Raw genomic sequence first — 21,465 nt, forward strand, 5'->3', positions numbered from 1 at the left:
ACACTCAAACATATAGAGTAGACTATCAGGAGACATTTGCCCCAGTTGCAAAAATGAACACTATTAGAGTACTATTACCTTTAGAAGCTAATCTTGGATGATCCTTGTAGCAATTTGATGTTAAGAATGCATTTTTGCATGGTGATTTAGAGGAAGAAGTCTACATGGAGGCACCTCTGGGTTTCACCGAAAACTTTAAAGGCAATAGTGTGTGCAGGTTGAAGAAAGCGCTATATGGGCTAAAATAGTCCCCTAGAGCATGCTTTGGGAGATTTACCAGTGCAATGAAGAACATGGGTTTCAAGCAAAGCCAAGGCGACCATACATTCTTCATCAAACGATTGAAAATTGGAAAAGTTACAATCTTGATTGTTTATGTTGATGACATTTTTGTAACTGGAGATGACCTTGAAAAAATTGAGAAACTTAGGAAGCAGTTGGCTAAAGAATTTGGAAAACTAAAGGTTGCGTTTGGTAGAGCTTTCTGAATATAATTTAAGAGTAGGTGTTGTATTTTGAGTTTGTGAGTTTTGGAATTATGATTTGAGTGTGGAAAATTTGTTTGGTGAAAGAGTTTCGAAAAGAGTTTTGAATTGAGTGGGGAATTTTTGATGTAACATATGATATTTGATACAAAAACTTACAACTCATAACTAAACATACAACTCAAAATTTTATTAAAGCAAATAAAAAAATTTTAAAAATTCAGAAAATATTTTTTTTGAATATATAAAAATTAACATATGTCAATTGCAAAAACAAAAGTATATATACATATATTTACACTGTTCCGGTCAACTGGCCGAACACCGATGAGACGTCTGGTAGGACATCTAGTGGGATGACCAGTTAGGCCAAATTTCAAAAAAAAAAATTAGAAAATCGTGCCTCACACAAAGTTTTCTAAATGTTGTGGAACTATAACTTGAACATCCTATCCAAACATCATATTAGAATGTGTAGGTAGAATCATAGTTTGGAAATCGTTCCAAACACAGCCGAAATATTTCTTGGGAATTGAAGTAACATACTCTAGAAATGGCATCTTTATTTCCCAACAGAAATATATACTTAATCTCCTTAAGGAGATAGGTATGCTTGGCTGCAAGCCCTCAGACACTCCTATTGAGCAGAATCACAAACTAGGAGAAGCTATAGACGACATGATGTTAGACGTAGGGAGATATCAAAGGTTAGTTGGGAAACCCATTTACTTGTCCCACACAAGACTTGACATTGCCTATGCCGTGAGTGTGGTCAGCCAATTCATGCACTCTCCAAAGGATTCCCACTTGGAAGCTATTCACCGAATCCTACAATACTTGAAATCTACCCCGGCGAAAGGCGTCCTCTTCAAGAATAATGAGGAACTAAGTCTAAAAGCCTACACAGATGCAAATTGGGCTGGATTAGTAGTGGACCGCGGGTCAACATCTAGTTATTGTACCTTCTTAGGAGGAAATTTGGTGGCTTGGAGAAGCAAAAAACAGGTTGTAGTCAAGGTTGTTAAGATCGGGATCCTACAGAGGATCGTTTTGGGGGTCTTTCGGATTGGATCATAGGATCGGATCGAGGATCATAAGATCCTATTAAAATGATAAAAAAATGCAATAATTTTTATATGACTAAGTAATACTATCAAAATATATATAGAATGAGCCCCAAAAAAAAGAAATATAGCAATTCAAGGTAGCATTCAAACATTTTTTTTCAAAAAAAGAAGTCAAAAACATAATAAAAGCAAATACCAACACCTGCACACTATTGTCATTATTTCTTAATGAAAACAAGACAAACTAAATAAACAAAGAACAAATCAAAGACTAAAAATATACAATATATATAATATAATATAATTTACCGAAACAAACAAAAAATAAGAGCAAAAAAAAAAAAGTGATTCGATATATATAATATATACTGAAGCAAAAAGGAAGAAGAGAAAGAAAGCAGAGCAGCGAAGTAAAAAAAATGAGAGCAACGAAGAGAAAGGAAGCAGAGCAGTGAAGAAAGAAAAAAAGACAAGATTCGAACCACAGAGAAGATTGAAGAACAACAGCGAAGAGAAAGGAAGAAGATCAGCGAAGAAATAGAAAAAAAAGAGCAGCAAAGAAGAAGACTAGCAGCGAAGAAGAAAAAGAAGCGTACCTAGTTTGTGTGCTGCAATTTCTGAAATTTGATGTCTAATTGCTCTTTCCCCAATTTGTATTGGCCTAATTGCAGCTCAACTTCTCTGCTTCCCTGCCTTTTTTGCTCCCGACAAAAGATTCTTTGCTTTTAAGTTGCCAAAAAACCCTTCAAATCTGAATCGCATGGAGTCACGATCCAAATACAATCCCAACAATCCTTCCACGATCCTGATTTGGGGTCGATCCAAAGCACAAGTCAGATCGAATAGTGCATATTGGATCGTAGGATCGTACGATCCTACAATACGGATCGCGATCTTGACAACCTTGGTTTTAATGGCTAGATCAAGCGGTAAAGTAGAATTCAGAGCTATGGCATATGGAATTTGTGAACTATTATGGCTAACGATTATCTTGGAACACTTCGGAGTCAAGTGGGAAAGAAGCATAAATCTATACTACGACAACAAGTCTGCAATCAATATATCTCATAATCCAGTACAACAGGATCGCACAAAACACGTGGAAGTAGATCGACACTTCATCAAGGAAAAAATGGATAGTGGCTTAATTTGTACTCCTTATGTCTCAACGAATGGGTAACTTGCGGACATCTTCACCAAAGGACTACCAAGTCACTCATTTCAACATATTATGAGCAAGCTGGGAATGGACAACATTTATTCACCAGCTTGAGGGGGAGTGTCAGCGAATCCTTATGGATTTGGTTGACTTGGTGAACAGGGAATTTACATCCCTTTAAACTAAGATTGTACAGCCTGTATACTTTGTATTTGTTTCCTATTATAACTGATGTTAGTTAGGCCCTAACTTTTAACGATTGTTTCTTGATTTCATGTAGAATTAGTTCCCTAAATTAGTGTCCTTTGTACTCTATATATTTTGTATGTTTTCCCTCAGTTAATGTTAAGAAGAATTATTCATCTATACATAAGTACAAATATGATTTCTAGACTTTGTAGTTTGTAACCTTTTATGTGATAAGACATTCCAATATATGTCATCAATGTAAGCAAGAGCTTCCCAGGACTCCAGTATAGATACTTGCGTCAAATACAACACAACCATCTTTTATTTTTTTAGTTTCCTAATACAGATTGACAGGAATTATCCAGTATATCAGCTTCATTCAACCTTGACCACTGTAAATATAGATATTTTCATGATGACAAAAATATATATATATTTATGGCCTACTGCATCATTCTGAACTATTCAACCCCAAAACAACGATCAAGACTAGGCCATGCTGGTTGACAATTTGACATCAGAGATGAGATAGGTGTCACGAATGGAAATGAGGCTTCATAGCAACCACTAATGGCCCAGATACAAGCAGATCAAGAGAAAACCAAACAATTATAGCAATAAGAATAAGCTCAAGTGATACATGCTTAGACATGATCACAAAGCCCATCATTTGAGCATTCACGGAAATTCTTTGAAGGCACACAGATGAGAAGGAAAAATCACTGTTCAGAATATTTTGTGAAGCGGATCGTGTTTCTTATGTGTTTCTCTAAGAAAATGACTCCTGAGAATCCCATGCTCTGTTAACCTAAATGGTTTGACATGTAAATACTAAAGTTAGTGGACACTTATATCGCACTTCATCTTTGGTTATCCAATAATTAATAGCACTCGCCAGTGACTCTCTCACCATGCAAACACTTGTTCTTCAAAGTTAAGAAAGGAGTTTATTGGTTTATTATTCATCAATTATGTACTAGCACACATTGATTTTCATGGTATTAAATCATAAATTGTAACATTATAAACAAAAAAAATTAAGAAAGGAAATTGACTCACATGCATTGCATGTGCACTTAGGTAGAAGCACAAATACTAAACTAACAATTACTTCTTGTATGTGATCTCAATTGCTCATATACCACAAGACATTTGACAGTGAGTGAGAAAAGGAAGAAACTGCAGTCTTCTTTGAATACAGAAGTGAACATTTATGTTTTACCGAACAAATATCAAGTCAATTCCAACTTCAAAGTACCAAGCAGAGATAATCAAAAGCTGTTTATATAATAAATAATAAGAGAAAAATATGTGCATGGTGTTCCCATAAAGAAATTCTTACACAAGGGATCTTTGAGAAGCTTTTCATTGTTAGTTCCAACATCAATCATGATAGGAAGTACCTGTTGAAAGGAAAAACAAAACAGGAAAAAAAATGGTAAAAATTACACCAGTAAAGAGTTTGAGAGGGAAAGAAATTCAGCAGCAGATACCGTTTTGTAAATATCAGACCTAAATTCATTCAGTCAAGAAACGAGATAGAGAACAGCAAACTAATGAAGAATGATGCCAATATATAGCAATTTAACTTTAACTTCTGCCAAGTTGAATTCATATTTCATCTATGCCTCCTAGATTCTATTTCTTACATATAGATAGCAGGTCATATGGGAATAGTGTAAAACTTATGAACTTAAAATATCCATTTTCACTGAAAAGGAATCCAACAACACAGTATTCTCACTGCTGAAAATGGAAGCATACAACATAATGCAACAGTTAAAGAATCCCTTGTGGCTTGAGGAAGATAAAGAACTGACAAGAAACAGAGACACAAATGCACATAGCAGGCAGGGCACAGGCACACATGAGAGAGAGAGAGAGAGTTGTTAGAATAATATGTTGCATGATTGTGTATTGATTGTTCTATTAGCTATTATTTCCTTATTCTATTATTTCCATATTTGTGCCTTCAAGACTTCCATTGTAAGCTACCTATTATCTATATAAAAGGGGATAATTGTCTAATCATTCCTAAGTTTTGTTCTCTCTTAACAAACATGGTATCAGAGCTTTAGGGTTACCATCTCATATTCCACACACCCATCCCCAACCGACCATTAGCTACCCTATTTCGGCAATCCTCTCACCTCTCTGAGACTGCTGACAGTCACTCCTCATCACCGACAGCAGCCAGAGGTCACCCAATGTCAGCCGACAGCCTCTTTCTGCTTGTTCGGCACTTCCCCCAGCCTTTCTATTCCTTTCGCCTCTCACTAATGACTATCTGAGGGTCACACATCATCAATCATTCTGTGGACTACTTCGTGACACTTCTCCGACTTGGTTCCTTCTTCTCTTGGGTCGACACCTTCACTTGGTCGACTGTATGCATTAATTAGCCCCACTGCACTTTGGTTCTCCACTTCACGCAAGGTTTTCTCTTCTCTGAGATTAGTTTAGCCACTGTTTTCATTGGAGCTTTCTTTCTCTTAGTTTTATTTGTTCTTTAGGGTCTTTATATGACCCCAGTACCCAGCTTTGACTGATTGGTATTCTCCTATCATCGTCTGTGATTGATATTGCTTAGTCCTGTTTTTTTAGTCCCTCTTCTAGTTATTATGATTAGTGCAGGTTGTTATTCAGTTTGCAGAATATAAATGGCTGACCTTACTAGTGAATCCACCACTACTTCTCAGCCACTTATAAGGAGAGTCCCATTATGACACCACATCTTTGTTTAATGGTCAAAACTATCTTGCTTAGTCAGAGTGTCTAACACTTTTCTTAAAGAGTAGAGGGAAGATAGGTTATGTTGATGAGAGGATCAAGGCCCCAAGCATCACTGATCCTGGTTATGATCAATGAGAGATTAACAATTCTTTAATTATAGGTTCACTCATTCATTCTATGGACCAGATATTGAAGAAGGCTACTTGTCTATTGAAACCGCTCAAGATATTTGGGATGTTGTGGCTACTACCTATTCTCAGAAGGGGAATTTCTCACAACTTTTGAGTTGTGCCATTCTATTGAGCACTCAGTACGGGGGGAGATCACTATCCTTCAGAAGTTCACTTTCTCAATAATGGCTGGAAACGTCTTGATCATCTACAGGATTATAAGCCTGTCTACACAACTGATTCGGTGGGTTGCCGAAAGTTTATTGAACAGGAAAAGATCTTCAAATTTCTAGAATGTGTCAACTTAGAGTTTGATCATGTTCGGAGTCGTGTCCTTGGTATGAATATTCTTCTCTCTCTTCAGGAGACCTTTGCTTACGTACAAAATGAGGAGAGTCGTCATTCTACTATGCTCCCACCTACTTCTGCAGAGCGTTCAGCCTTACTTTCTGCTCCTCCTAGGGATGGTATTGGCCTATCTCATACTGCACCGAGTCCTTCAAAGAAAGATACACTGTTATGTGATTATTGCCGTCAACCGAGACATACCCGTGAGACTTGTTGGAAGCTTCATGGGGTTCCTTCTAGTGGTCGTGGTGACCGATCTAGTAGTCTTGGGGGTCACTCCGGGCGATCTCGAGGACATGGGTTTAACTAATGTGCACATCATACTAGTGTGGTGGATACTCCCGACACCCCTTCAATTGTTCCTCTTAGCGGTGATATATCTAGTCTGTCTTCTTCTGAGTTAGAAAATGTTTTGCAACAACTACTATCGCTCTTCTACTACTTCGTTCGGTGCATCCTCCTCGTCTTCTGCCCACTCAAGTAACTTAGCCGCTTCTCCAAGTGCTTTTCTATCTCATAAGTCTTTACCTTAGATTATTGATTATGGTGCCTTAGATCATATGTCTGGGTTTTCTAATCTATTCTTGGAATATAAGCCTTCTTCAAGACAAAACAAAGTTAGGATTGCTGATGGTACTGTTTCTTCTGTTTTTGGGAAAGATTTAATCCATGCCACTCCTTCTCTACCATTATCTTTTGTTTTGCATGTTCCTGATTTCTCCGTTAATCTTTCATCATTGAATCATCTTACGCATGACCTGAATTGTAGTGTGACTTTCTTTCCTGACCATTGTCTGTTTCAAGACCTCATCACGAGGAAGACGATTGGCAGTGGTAGAGCAAAACATGGTCTATATCCTGAATCGGGCGGACTAGTTGGCATGTCATTCTATCAAGTTTCCAACCACAAAGAAAGACCTGTGGATGTGGCATCAGCGTCTTGGGCACTCATCATTTCTATTACTTAAGCATTTATTTTCTTCTGTTTTTACAAACAATAAATGTCTCTGAGTTTCATTGTGAATTTTGTCGCTTAAGCTTTAATAAAAGTTTAGTACCTTTTTCCCTAATTTACTCTGATGTTTGGGGTCCCTCTCATGTTGTATCTTTAAAAGGTCATAGATGGTCTGTTACTTTTATCGATGATTTTTCTCATACTACTTTGGTGTATCTTATGAAAGACAAAAGTGAGGTTTTTTCTGTATTTCGTAATTTTCATAAAATGATATGTACTCAATTTGGGCAGCTGTCAAAATATTGCGTTCTGATAATGGGGGTAAGTATATTGATTCTGGTCTAGCAAACTATTTTTCTACCCATGGCATTATTCATCAGACTTCTTGCACTAACACCTCTCAACAAAATGGGGTCACGGAACGAAAAAACCATCATCTTCTTGATATAGCTCACTGCATGTATTTTTCAATGCATATGCCTAGGTCTTACTCGAGGGATGCAGTTCTCATTGCAACCTACCTCATCAACCATCTCCCAACCCAAGTATTGCACAAAAAGTCCCCTCTCCAGGTTTTCTTAGGTTTTGAGTCTGTATTCTCAATTCCTCCTAAAATCTTTGGTTGTGTCTATTTTGTCCACAATCATGCTTCTTCTCGTGATAAATTTGATCCCCACTCTCTAAAATGTGTCTTTCTAGGTTACTCTCCTACTCAAAAGGATTATAAGTGTTGCCATCCTCCATCTCGTAAGTGGTTTGTATCCATGAATGTCACATTCTTTGAGTCACAGCCATATTTCTTGTCCCAGTCCTCCCTTCAGGGAGAGCCTTGGTGTGAAGGGATTCCTGGGTCTGTATCAGTTCCTAGCTCGTCCCCAGTGGTTAAGAACACAGAATATGACCTAGCTACTAATGGTGGAAACATAGTTGTCAACTCGGGATTCGAATCATGAATCGAAATGACTTCATACTGAATCGCAAATCGAATCGAATTGTGAATCGTAAAGATTCAATCACTTCTTCTAAATTACTTAGAAAAATATATCTGCACACTTAGATGTTAATTATATCTTATAAATATGAAATATTTAGATTTAAATCAATGAAAATATTGTTTTGAATGATGGTCACATAGTTTAATAGGTAAGAAATTAACAAAGGTTCCTATATAAGATCACCATCTTACCTTTTTCTTTTTTTAGATATTTCTTATCAACCATTCTTAATAAAGACAAACTCTCAATTTTCAAAATAATAATAATTTAACAATAATGTCGATATTTAGGCAATAAGCATACATACTTTTTCAAGTAATAATAACCAAATAATAAGAAAGAATTATTTAGGATCTTTTATTTTAAACCCTAAAACATTTTTAAAAGGTGTAACTAATCTTACCCATGTAATATTCAATTATATTTAATTTAATAAAACAGCAATAGATAATTCATGGTGTGAGTTACTTTAATCTTAAATATTTTTAGAAGATATATTATGATTTTTTAAGAAAAAAAAAAATGATTAAAAATATATTGGGTCTGACTGAATCTAATTGAATCCCATAAAAAAACTCCATGATCACTAAATAACAACAAATCATGTATATATATCGGTTATTTTGGTACTAAACGTTATTAGAAGTTGTATCATATCATTTTTACTAAAAAGATAGAGAAAAAAATAGTCAAAAATATGTCAGACACGATAGTTTCAAGAATCATACGAATCGTAAAAAGTGAATCGATTATGAATCGTGCGATTCACTATAGATTCACTTTCAAAATAAATTTACCCATAGATTCGTATCAATTTTGCAAAAATTGCGAATCAAATCGCGAATTGTAAGATTTTGATAACAGAGGGTGAAAATACAGAACCTAATGAATTGAAGAAAGGAAAAGTCTATGTCAGGTACAAAGACAGACATAAAGTTACTTGGATACAAGAGACCACTTCTGACCATCCACTGCCATCTTCTTCTTCTTCTAATGATGAGAGTCCAGGTAACTTTGAAACCCTTATTCCTCCTGAGTATCCTGATCTTGATATTCCTATTGGCCAACGAAAAGGTGTGAGGTCTTGTACTAAACATCCCATTTCTAACTTTGTGTCCTATTCTAATTTGTCTCCTTCTTATAGAGCATGTGTGTCCAAAGTTTCTTCTATTAGTATACCTAATCATTTTCAAGATGCTTTTGCTACTCCTAAGTGGAAACATGCCATGATAGAAGAAATGAAAGCACTTTGTAAGAATGACACTTGAGAATTAACTGAGCTACCTAAGAGCAAAAGACTTGTTGGATGCAAATAGGTATATGCTATGAAGCATAAAGTGGTTTTAGACAATTTTAGTAAAGGAAAAAGGTATGACAGCTTCAAATATGGGTACACACCATAAAGGGGTTTTGGCTTTATGAATAGTATGACAATTGTCCTAAATAAGAGAATATAGGGCACTTCTTAACATCAATGAGATGTCTGATATGTAACCATTGTCTCCAAAAGGTGCCTCTATCAACTTAACCACTGATTGCATTCTGTTAAAATCACCGACCAATTTCACTTAGCAAATACATGAGGAAGAGCATTGTGCTACTCCGTTTCTTGTAACAGCCAGCTTTAATGAGCCACCATAGGCTGAGCCCAAGTTGCTTAGCCATATTTCCGCCCCAGAAAGTGTATTGTCAAGCTTGTAGACGAGCTTCATCAATATTTACATACATATTCTAAGGGTTCAGTAGATAGTAGAAGGTTTTTTATTTTTGTATTTATTAACTCACAAAAGTGATGCATCTAATTCTGTGATTGGCTAACCCAGCTGGTGAACCACTATGTCTAAAGTCCCTAAACTGCATACACTTCTGACTGGTTGGATGACCATATCCGACCAAGTCAGTGGTTCTCTGCCTAGATAGAGTGGCCAGCCTGGTTCATATTACTATGGGTTAGGTTATGGAATGTTAAAACCTATCACCTACTTCACCCACTAAACCTAACCCACTACACCACTACCACCTCACCTACTCCACTAAACCTAACCCACTACACCACTACCACCTCACCTACTCCACTAAACCCACTACACCACTACCACCTCCACTTCACCTACTCCACCTACCACCTCCACTTTACCTACTCCATCTACCACCTACTACCACCTACTCTTCTATATATAGGAATCATTGTAGCATTCAATTTTTCAACAATTACAAACATCAATCAATAATACAATTCTCTTTTTCTCTTTATACATTAAATTTCTACATGGTATCAGAGCCAGGTTAAGCACTTAGTATTTTTCGCTTCACCGGCGGGCGGCAACCTCGCCTTGGCCGTCCGCCGGACCTCAACCTAATCTGCTAAAATTTTTCTACACATACCTTGAAATTTCCTTTCTGAGTGCACTACTGTTCAGTCGCCGGAGACCACCACCGCTTGCACGTCGATGTCCCTTTGCCAAAGCTCCGTCGCGACACCGGCCTTCCTTGCGTCTGGTTTCAATCCCCTGCTATTCCAAGCCACAAAATAGGGCACGACTTTTGAGGGCTCGATATCTATATCCATGTATATCTTTTGGGCAGTCTATATACACACTCATACAGTGTCTTCTACACCGGTAACATGGTACAAGGGCCCAACCCTTCTTGATGCCCTCGACATGATTACAGAGCCCAAGAGGCCATCAGACAAGCCTCTTCGTCTCCCACTTCAGGATGTCTACAAGATTGGCGGTATTGGTAATTTGGCCCACTTTTTTGATCAACACCAGCATATAGTTTCAAAGAGATAACTATATTATATAATTTTTTCTATTTTAAAATATTTTTCCACCGTCCAAACCTTTTTTTTTATCTTATATATATAAAAAATTGGATGGAACTCACGTGGGTGCTACTTTTTCTTTTTCTTCTTTCCACAGCCCAACTTTCCCTTGAACCTCAATTTTTTATTATTAAAAATAAAAAAAAAATAAAAAAAAATTCATTCCATCTAATTTTTCTGCTCAGTCTTGTACCTTCAAGCCATTCGGATTTGCACAATACACTCATTTTATTTCTATCGGGATTTTGCCCTGATCACAATTTTACACCAAAAAAAAAAAAAAAAAAAAAAAAAAACAACAAACCCAAACAACCACATCCACAGGCGGGATTTTTCTTCTCTACTCTGCCGCCGGTCTCTTCTTCTTGCCTCCGTCCTGAGCGGCCCTTGCCGGTGCTGCCTCCGTGTTTTCCACGCCGCCCAGCACGTTCACTCCCCCATACTCCTCCACTGCAGCATATGGCGGACCTCCAAATCGGAACATCACGGTGGCCTTCCGCTTCAGCTCCTTATTTTCCGCCTTTAGCACACTTATCTCTGCTCGCGCATCCTTATACATGCGCTGGAGCAGAGCCAGTTGGGCGTTTAACTGCTGCACCTCATTTGTCCTACTCTGCAGCCGGTGCGACAAGTTTGTGACTGCAGTCATGGTTTCCACACATGACTTCAATGTATACTGATTGGCCTCAATATCCGTTTGCACTGCCATTTTTTGCTCCACCGACCGCATTGGAAAGTTCAACGGAGCAAAACCAGAGGTGTTTGGTTGAGGTTCACGGGCCACCGCACCTGTTATCTCTCCTGTTGACTCGTTGAGGTCGGGAAAGAGAGTGAGCAGACCACAGGAAGATGAGGCCATGTTTTGGGTAGCTGAACGGGAAGAAGAGGCCATGTTTTTTGGGTTGCTGAGTGTTTCCGAGAAGGGTTGGATACAGAGTATTTACAGATTGTTTCAGAATGACAAGTTCAGAGGTTTCAGTCTGGTTTGGTTTCCTCCGCCTCCGCATTGGTTTATATTGACACTGACGACGCGGCCGACACGCCGCTCTGTCGCTCATGTGCCTCGCCGCGTCTCCGGCTCACCTTTTGATGGCTCGACGCTTTCTGTCGGGCACGACTTTTGATGAAGTGGGCGCGCCTTTTGAGGGCGCAACTTTTGATGGCACGCCTTTTTATGGATTGGGCACGCATTTTGATGGCACGTTTTTTTATGGATTGGGCACGCCTTTTGATGGCACGCCTTTTTGAAAAATTGGGCACACCTTTTGAGGGTGCGACTTTTTAAGGGTCCGACAAGACTCTGTAAACTGTCCCGACATTGATTCCGGTTAGCTCCTTCATGGGTCCGACAAGACTCTGTAAACTGTCCCGACATTGATTCCGGTTAGCTCCTTCATGGGTCCGACAAGACTCTGTAAACTGTCCCTACATTGATTCCGGTTAGCTCCTTTATGGGTCCGACAAGACTCTGTAAACTGTCCCGACATTGATTCCGGTTAGTTTCTACAAGGGTCCAGCAAGACTCCGTAAACTGTCACAACAACTGTCACAACATTGTCTTCTACAACGGTCCGACATGACCCCATAAACTGTCTTCTACATCGGTCCGACACGAGCCAGTGTCTTCTACATCGGTCTTCTACAACGGTCTGACACGACCATACAGTGTCTCCTATCCTCTTTTATTTTTTATGTATTTTCTTGTTTTGATACTCTCTCCAAACTCAAGTTGGTTAGTTCCTATCCCCCTTGAGTTTGCGGGGGGCTGTTAAAACCTATCACCTACTTCACCCACTAAACCTAACCCACTACACCACTACCACCTCACCTACTCCACTAAACCCACTACACCACTACCACCTCCACTTCACCTACTCCACCTACCACCTCCACGTTACCTACTCCATCTACCACCTACTACCACCTACTCTTCTATATATAGGAATCATTGTAGCATTCAATTTTTCAACAATTACAAACATCAATCAATAATACAATTCTCTTTTTCTCTTTATACATTAAATTTCTACATGGAATATAAATAAAACCAGTTCAAATCATACTCAAAGTGAGTTATGCATATTATTGTTTTTACATGCATTTGTTCACAAAAATATAAATCTGAAATATCAGAGCAAAATACAAAGGTACGTAAAGCAAGGAGATACTCTTTGAGGATTTATCCCAGCAGCAGCAACATATAAATCCAGCTTCCCAATTGCAATTCCAATACCATGCAGTCCAAGATCACCGAGACCCAATATTCTGCTTCCGTCTGTTACAACAATCATATCAACCTACAACAAAAGGTTCTGTATCAACACTCTAGAGCAGCAATCAAAAATCAAGTACAGTAAGTAGAGCACAATGTTTGCAGCGAGCTAACACTGAAAGATAGCAAACTTCATGGTAAGCAACTAGTAAATGAGAACTGATGAAAGCCAAAAATGAAACATTCAGGCATCTAGCAAAAGTGAAATTCAAGATTGGAAATATGATACCAAAATGAAAAGGACACAGAAGCTAATAGCTGTTATATTTTAGAAACACTTCGAAGAATGGGAGAAACCAAAAAAAATTTAAAGCCAAGTTATTCCCAGTCCCTCATTGATGGAAAAGAGTAATGGAACAATCTTGCAAGTCAAAACAGTAACAGATATTCTGAGTCAAAAGTTTGATGTCCAGAAAAGCTTGAAAGGTTCCAATCTACGACATGATGCATCAAACAATCATAATAAAACTTTAACAAGCAGATTGTTAATCACAAGTACTGCAGACCTGATCAGCTGGCCAATTATACACCATTGACATCATTTCCCCACGATCAGCAGCACTGAAATACATCCCCCTGGTCCTTCTAAACAATCCACTATAGTTCTGGCAAACAAGACCAACTGTAGGAGTATAGACTATAGGTGCATATTCCGCAATATTAGCAATTAATACCTGTCAAAATAAAATAATAAAATTAAAAATTAAAAAAAAATCATGGTTCAACGCAGTCAATTAAAAAATCTGAATCTTCCTTTACTAGCTACAAATCAAGAACTCAGTCACACACACCAAAAAAAAAAAAAAATCAAGAAAATTAGTGTGTGGTTCACATTCATTCTAAATGTGGGTCCTACAATACAAGTGTTGAATCTAGACCCACACACTTTTTTTCTTCATACTTTTTTTGTATTTGAGTTCTTAGTCTATAGCAATACCATTTCCATTATGATTAATACTGTTTCCCTACAATAGTGTATTCTAGATTTACCTAAAAGAATAAAAAGAATGATAAGATTAGCCATAAAATACTTCGAATGACACTACCAACAGGAACCGAATGTTCTCCCCACATGACCCTGCAGCCAACTTCACTTTCAAGGCCAAGGAAGTGATAGACATCATCAGCCAGCCGAGGTTGGCAATACAGTAATGGATGTAATGGTAGATTTGGATGAGATGGCAATGCCCATAGTTCAGAAACAGGAAAATGGTGCAACCATTGTGGGTTTTGGTCATCGTGATGCAGAACTGGTGACTTGCGGTTGTAGTAGTGATGCAAAGGCATAGTGTTAGAATTTACCTACACCTACCACCACCTACTACCACACCTACTACACCTACCACCAATTTACCCTCACCTACTCCTCACCTACTACCCAAATCCTCTTCTATATAATAGGAATCCTTGTAATATCAATAATACACATCAAATACAACAATCAATAATACAGTATTTTTAATACATAGGTTAAGTTCTATTCAAGATAGTTAAAAGCTTAATAAATCAGATCACTAGAATTGCTATATTTTCTTCAATTAGAAGTGCAAAATCAAAAGCAAGATATTCTCACCATACACGCATTATCTCTACAAGTGCATAGCAGCCCAACACACAATAATGCAAGACAACTTGATCCAATCTATGATGTGGATATATTAGACATTGACCGTTTGGCCATTTCTACATGTTCCATATGTAACATTCTCTTGACACTCACTACTTAAAAACTTTATATCTTGCTTATTGCTATCACTCCCCAATTCCCCTAGAAATCATGAATTGGCATTTGACAAGTGGATCCATTGGATTGGCTCCTCATTAGCCTCAGGTTTGAATTAGATATGAATCTGCAATTCTATCAAGTGCATTAACCAGGTTCAATCTGACCTTTTCTCTGAACTGGACAAAAAACGGCCTTTCTGGCATAGTTATGGGCTTTGCTTGGAAGAGTTGGTTTTGGTCAGATTCAATCTGACCTTTTCTCTGAACTGAACAAAAACAGCCTTTCTGCATAGTTACAGGCTTTGCTTGGTGGAAGAACTGGTTTTGGTCATGGCGGTGCAAAACTAGTGCATGTCATTATTGTGGTGGTGATGCAGTTGTAAGAATTAAGTTTTTGAAGCTTTTATTTGGTCGCTTAATGCAAGTAGTATAATAAGGCTCTACAACTTGCATAAACAACAAATTCAACATTTTAAAAAGGCAGCAAATGATATTTACCACACCCAAAGCTATTAAGCCAAAGTAAGATTTTTCTTCTTTCTCTAAGCCTATACTAAAGTAACATTGAGTGGTGTATTTCTGCTTGCATGTGTAACATGTCATCCAGCTCCACCATAAAGACACAGTTTTAAGCAAACTATGTCACAACACAACTGCAATCAACACTTTCCCAATATTCTTGTAGCCTAGATTCTAGAACAAAGTCACCTAAAACTTAGACCACATCTTATGTGGAATGAGGTGGGCTTAATCTTTATTACCTCTTAGTAGCTAAAAAACAGAGACACGGTTCAGCAGCATGACACGGACACGCCACCATGACAATTTTTAAAAAAATTAGGAAACAAAAAGTAGAGGACACTCATAGAATATATAGCTTTATATATTTATTATATACCATATACTTGAATGGCCCTGTTTGGTAGGGCTTATTTCCAGCTTATCTCAGCTTTTAGCTTAATTTAAGCTATTTTGATGTGTTTGGTTCAGCTTAACAATACAGCTTATAACTTTTTGTAAGTCAAAAATCAACTTATTCTTTGAGTGGGGGATGAGAAGGTTAATTTATAAGTCAAAAATCAGCTTATGTTCACAGTTATAAGCTATAAGCTGTTAAGATATAGGCCCCGTTTGGTAGAGCTATGGGAAAGTGATTATAACTTATACCTTAACAGCTTATAGCTTATAACTGTGAGCACAAGCTGATTTTTGACTTATAAATTAAGCTTCTCCTCCCCCACTCAAAGAATAAGTTGATTTTTGACTTACAAAAAGCTATAAGCTGCATTGTTAAGCTGAACCAAACACATCAAAATAGCTTAAATTAAGCTAAAAGCTGAAAATAAACCCTACCAAATAGGACCATAAGCTATAATCACTTTCCCACAGCTCTACCAAACGAGGCCAATGTATCATTCAGTGCTAATAATAATAAAAATGTAACATATCACTAATTCCTATAAATCTATTGTTTTTCTTTTATCATTGTATCCTAATTTTTTGTTCAAACATAGAATTAGTTTCATGTGTGTCTAAATGATGTATATGTGTATCCACCAAGTGTCCGAAGCGTGTCCAAGGTAAAAATAATAATAATAATTAAAAGAAAAGGGAAAAAAATAATAGGACATATTTGGACAAGTCCGAAAAGTGTCGGGAAGTGTCTATGAGTGTCGGTTTCCGACACGGTCATGCCACCTTCTTAGAAGTGTCCGTGATTCATAGCTTAGGAGTTACACTTCATTCGTGCCAAAGTAGCAAACAGTAAATTGCTAGTATGGAGTCTAAATTTCTGCATAATAATATCAAGGCTGTGATTTTTGGACTCCATATAGATATTGGTGGTGCAAGGGGCATACAGGTGATCTTGCTGGTTGTCTGTATTGTACTTTTTATTTTGTTACACATATGGGTCGCATCCCCTTTGATGCTTTTTCAAAATATAACTCCTATTCATGCTTTGTTGCATCATGCCCAACTAAGGGGTAAGCTCAACCCCATTCATGCAGAGTTCACCACCAACATCAATATATTTCTTTTAGAAAACCTAAGATTTCACTAATGAGAAAGCATGCATAACAATGCATTGTGTTCAGGACTTCCTGTACCACATGCCATGTAATGATATATCTATTGATATTATTATTATCCTTAGCTTGCCCAAGGAAATTTGAGGACAAGTTTCTATATTCCCTGTGGTTACTTATAGTGAGACTTCTGATGTCTCTAATGTATTTTGTATGATTATTATGCTCTTCAACGGCATTATATAATTTCATGGGTTTCCCACAATTTGTTGTTTCAAATACGGATGTCAAGTTATGACTTGTGAGCATTTTTTATTTTTATTTTTTTTTTTTTTGGACACCCCTTAAAAAGGATTGAACACCAAACTGAAACTCTCCACTTCTTTCCTCCTTCCAACAAATGCCACGTGATTCAATTTGCGCCATCAATGTCATGTGGCTCTATAACTCCACAAATTCTTGATCCCCTAGTTGTTGGGACAAGGCTTTGTTGAGATGACATGACTAGCATTCAACAAATTCCTTTTCCTTCAATAGGTAAAACAAGATATCAGGTTCTCACAATAAATAAATTCTTTTGTATTAAGACATAATAATAATTGTAGGGCTAGTAAGCAAACAAATCACAGCTGAGGACCACTAAAGTTTTAAAGTGGAGATAAGCTTTGCTACTGAAATTCCTATCCAGCCCATTGCAAAATGCATTGTGGTCAGAAGTAACAGAACTCTGAAGAAGCTTTTGGAGTTCTGGCAATAATTTTGAGGCAGCATGAAGCCAGGGCCGACCCAAGGTAATGTGAGGCCTAAGGCGACACCTCTAAGTTTGAGGCCTATCAATGGATTCATGCTGAAATTAAAATAACTTAACTGTTAAAATTTACCATCACCTACCACCAATTTACCATCACCTACCACCACCTACCACCACCTACTCCTCACCTACTCCTCACCTACTACACTTCACCTACTCCCCTTCACCTACTACCTTCTTCTCTTCTATATATATGAATCAATGTAAACATATCAAAATATCAATCAATTAATACACATCAATAAATAATACATCTTTATTTCTACATGGTATCAGAGCTAAGTTAACAACCTAATCATTCTGCTTCACCGGCGGGCAGCAGCCTCGCCTTGACCGCCCGCCGGACCTCTACACATACCTTCACTCCGCTGCCTCAAACACACACATCTGAAACAAGCATTGTTTCTTTCTTTCTTTTTTGGTTTCTCTTCCCCAAAGCAAGACCGGAACTAAAGCTTGCCGGTGTTGATGCCCGGAGATCGGCTGCCAAAGTTCATAGCGCTGCCGTGTCCTTGCGAGCCTCCACGGGCAGGAAAGATTGCAAAGAAATTTGAACCCACAAAGGTTATACCGCAAGCTAATAGAGCTCCGACGTAAGTGCTTATGAGGTGGAAGGCACTGCTTTTGTAAAGATGGAAGGCACTACTTTTATATATTATATATATATTATATATATATATAAAAGCAGTGCTTATGAGGTGGAAGGCACTACCTTTTTGAAAATGATAGAGAAATTCACATTCAAGTCATGATCAGCTGAGCAAATCATGTGACTGGCACAGTTCTTTTCTGAGCTTTTGAGAGAAAAGCTTGCAAGCATCGATGCTTAGATCAACGGCCGCTGACAATGCCACAAATACAGCTGCATCCTCCGTGCAACTCACGTGTTGCACACTCACCTCCACTGCCGGTTTACTGCACTTGCTTTCTTCTCCTTCCACGCTTGCCGACATCACTGCTTTTGTACAGATGGAAGGCATTGCTTTTATATTATATATATATATAATATATATATATATTTTTTTATTTTAATATCTTTCCACCCATGTCTTCCACCATCCTCTAAAATAACATTTCTTCACACCCTCCCACTTTGACCCATTCTTTGTATTATTATTATTATTATTATTATTATTATATCTTTCCAAAAAAAAAAAAAAAAAAACAACAAAAACAAACAACACATCCACAGGCGGGATTTTTTCTTATCTACTCTGCCGCCGGTCTTTTCTTCTTGCCTCCGTCCTGGGCGGCCCTTGCCGGTGTTGCCTCCGTGTTTCCCACTCCACCGGGCATGATCACTACTCCCTCCTGCTCCTCCACTGCAGCATATGGCGGCCCTCCAAATCGGAACATCACGGTGGCCTTCCGTTTCAGCTCCTTGTTTTCCGTCTTTAGCACACTTACCTCTGCTCGCGCATCCTTATACATGCGTTGGAGCAGAGCCAGCTGAGAGTTTAACTGTTGCACCTCATTTGTCCTGCTCTGCAGCCGGTGCGACAAGTTTGTGACCACAGTCATGGTTTCCACACATGACTTCAGAGTATACTGATTGGCCTCAATATCAGTTTGCACCGCCATTTTTTGCTCCACCGACCGCATCGGAAAGTTCAACGGAGCAAACACAGAGGTGTTTGGTTGAGGTTCACTGGCCACCGCACCAGTTATTTCTCTTGTGGGCTCGTTCAGTTCTGGAAAGAGCGTGAGCAGACCACGGAAAGAGGAGGCCATGTTTTGGGTAGCTGAACGGGAAGAAGAGGCCATTGTTCAGATGTTTCAGAATGCAAATATTCAGATGTTTCAGACTGAAAATTTTCAGAGGTTTCAGACTGGTTTGTTATGCTTCCCAGCCTCAGCCTCCGCTTCGGTTTATAAAGACCATGACGAAGAAGCCGACACGCGCACTGTCGATCACGTGCATCGCCGCGTGTCTGGCGCGCCTTTTGATGGCTCGTCTTTTGATGCAGTGGGCACGCCTTTTGATGGCACGCCTTTTGACAAAATTGGGCACACCTTTTGAGGGTGCACCTTTTACAAGGGTCCGACAAGACTCTGTAAACTGTCCCGACATTGATTCCGGTTAGCTCCTTCAAGGGTCCGACAAGACTCTGTAAACTGTCCCGACATTGATTCCGGTTAGTTTCTACAAGGGTCCAGCAAGACTCCGTAAACTGTCACAACATTGTCTGCTACAACGGTCCGACATGACCCCATAAACTGTCTTCTACACCGTTATGACACCACCATACAGTGTCCTCTACAACGTTATGGCACCCCCATACAGTGTCCTCTACAAAGTTATGACACCCCCATACAGTGTCCTCTACAACGTTATGACACCACCATACAGTGTCTTCACCAATGGTCTGACACGACCATACAGTGTCTCCTATCCTCTTTTATTTTTTATGTATTTTCTTGTTTTGTTACTCTCTCCAAACTCAAGTTGGTTAGTTTCTATCCTCCTTGAGTTTGCGGGGGGCTGTTAAAATTTACCATCACCTACCACCAATTTACCATCACCTACCACCACCTACTCCTCACCTACTCCTCACCTACTACACTTCACCTACTCCCCTTCACCTACTACCTTCTTCTCTTCTATATATATGAATCAATGTAAACATATCAAAATATCAATCAATTAATACACATCAATAAATAATACATCTTTATTTCTACATTAACAAATATTTACGTTGACAACCAATTTAACCAAACTTGGATCCATAAAAATTAAGTAAAATTATTTTCCCCTAGATTATAAACATCACACAAGCAAATTAAACTACAAAAGATAGCTAAAAAAAACAACTTTTTTGCCTCAATTGTTAATATTACTAATTAAATCTTTTTTTAATCAATTGGTAGAAGAGTAATTACAAATATGATAAATATTATATCAAACAGACCACTAGCCCAACAATAACTAAACCAACAATCACTAAGCCCAAACTTGCGAACAAATAAATAATAATTAAAACCTCCATAATAGGGTAGAATAAATACTACAAATATCAAACTCTTCCCCATAAAAGTTGAAACACTACAAATTAATTAAACAATAGTGAATCAATAAACTTCAAAAATATGAAGAAAAAAAATGTTATATATTACCCATCTTTTGTCACCATTTTATATCACCGTTTATATGGATTCTTGTGATTGATTCCTTATTTGAAAATCATCATTAAACAAATACTGAAGGTAAATACTGTGTACTTAATCTAACTTTATTAACATCTTATTATATGGAGAAAAAATAAAAAGAAACATGACCTTTTACATAAACAATTCCGTGCGGTAAAAATAAAAAACAAAAATAAATAAACATGGCCTTCTCATACAACAATTTAATATGCAAACTTATAAGAATATGAGGCCTTTTGAACAATTGTGGCCTAAGGCAAACGCCTCACGTGCCTTATGGTAGGGCCGGCACTGCATGCAGCAAAGCAGCAAGTTATAGGTTGTCAGAAAATATCTATGGCTTGACATACACATTATCTATACAAATGTGGTTTATTGCAAGGGTTGCCAATTCATTCATCAATCTTTTTCTGAGAATGATCCAAGAAATTTTATAAATGGTGTCTCTCAGCTGCAGAGGACCCGACTCGAGAACCAAATAACCTCGGAATTGCTTATCTCAGGACATTATTATGTTTTTACAGCATTCATGGTTTTGTACCCCATTCTTGT

General features: G+C 38.0%; 1 protein-coding gene across 1 annotated transcript in view; it reads right to left on the reverse strand.

Moving 5' to 3' along the window:
* The window catches only part of LOC114311305 (NAD-dependent malic enzyme, mitochondrial), a 95,221-nt gene that overhangs the window by 69,236 nt on the left and 4,520 nt on the right, over window positions 1-21,465 (reverse strand). Inside the window, exons 4-6 of the mRNA XM_028257428.2 lie at window positions 13,707-13,874; window positions 13,097-13,225; window positions 4,243-4,303 (exon numbers count right to left, since the gene is read on the reverse strand). Coding sequence (XP_028113229.2) covers window positions 4,243-4,303; window positions 13,097-13,225; window positions 13,707-13,874 — 358 coding nt within the window. The remainder of the gene's footprint in view (window positions 1-4,242; window positions 4,304-13,096; window positions 13,226-13,706; window positions 13,875-21,465) is intronic.

The sequence above is a fragment of the Camellia sinensis genome, chromosome 5 (genome assembly GCF_055761805.1).
Source record: "Camellia sinensis isolate YWXY chromosome 5, ASM5576180v1, whole genome shotgun sequence".
Taxonomy (NCBI): domain Eukaryota; kingdom Viridiplantae; phylum Streptophyta; class Magnoliopsida; order Ericales; family Theaceae; genus Camellia; species Camellia sinensis.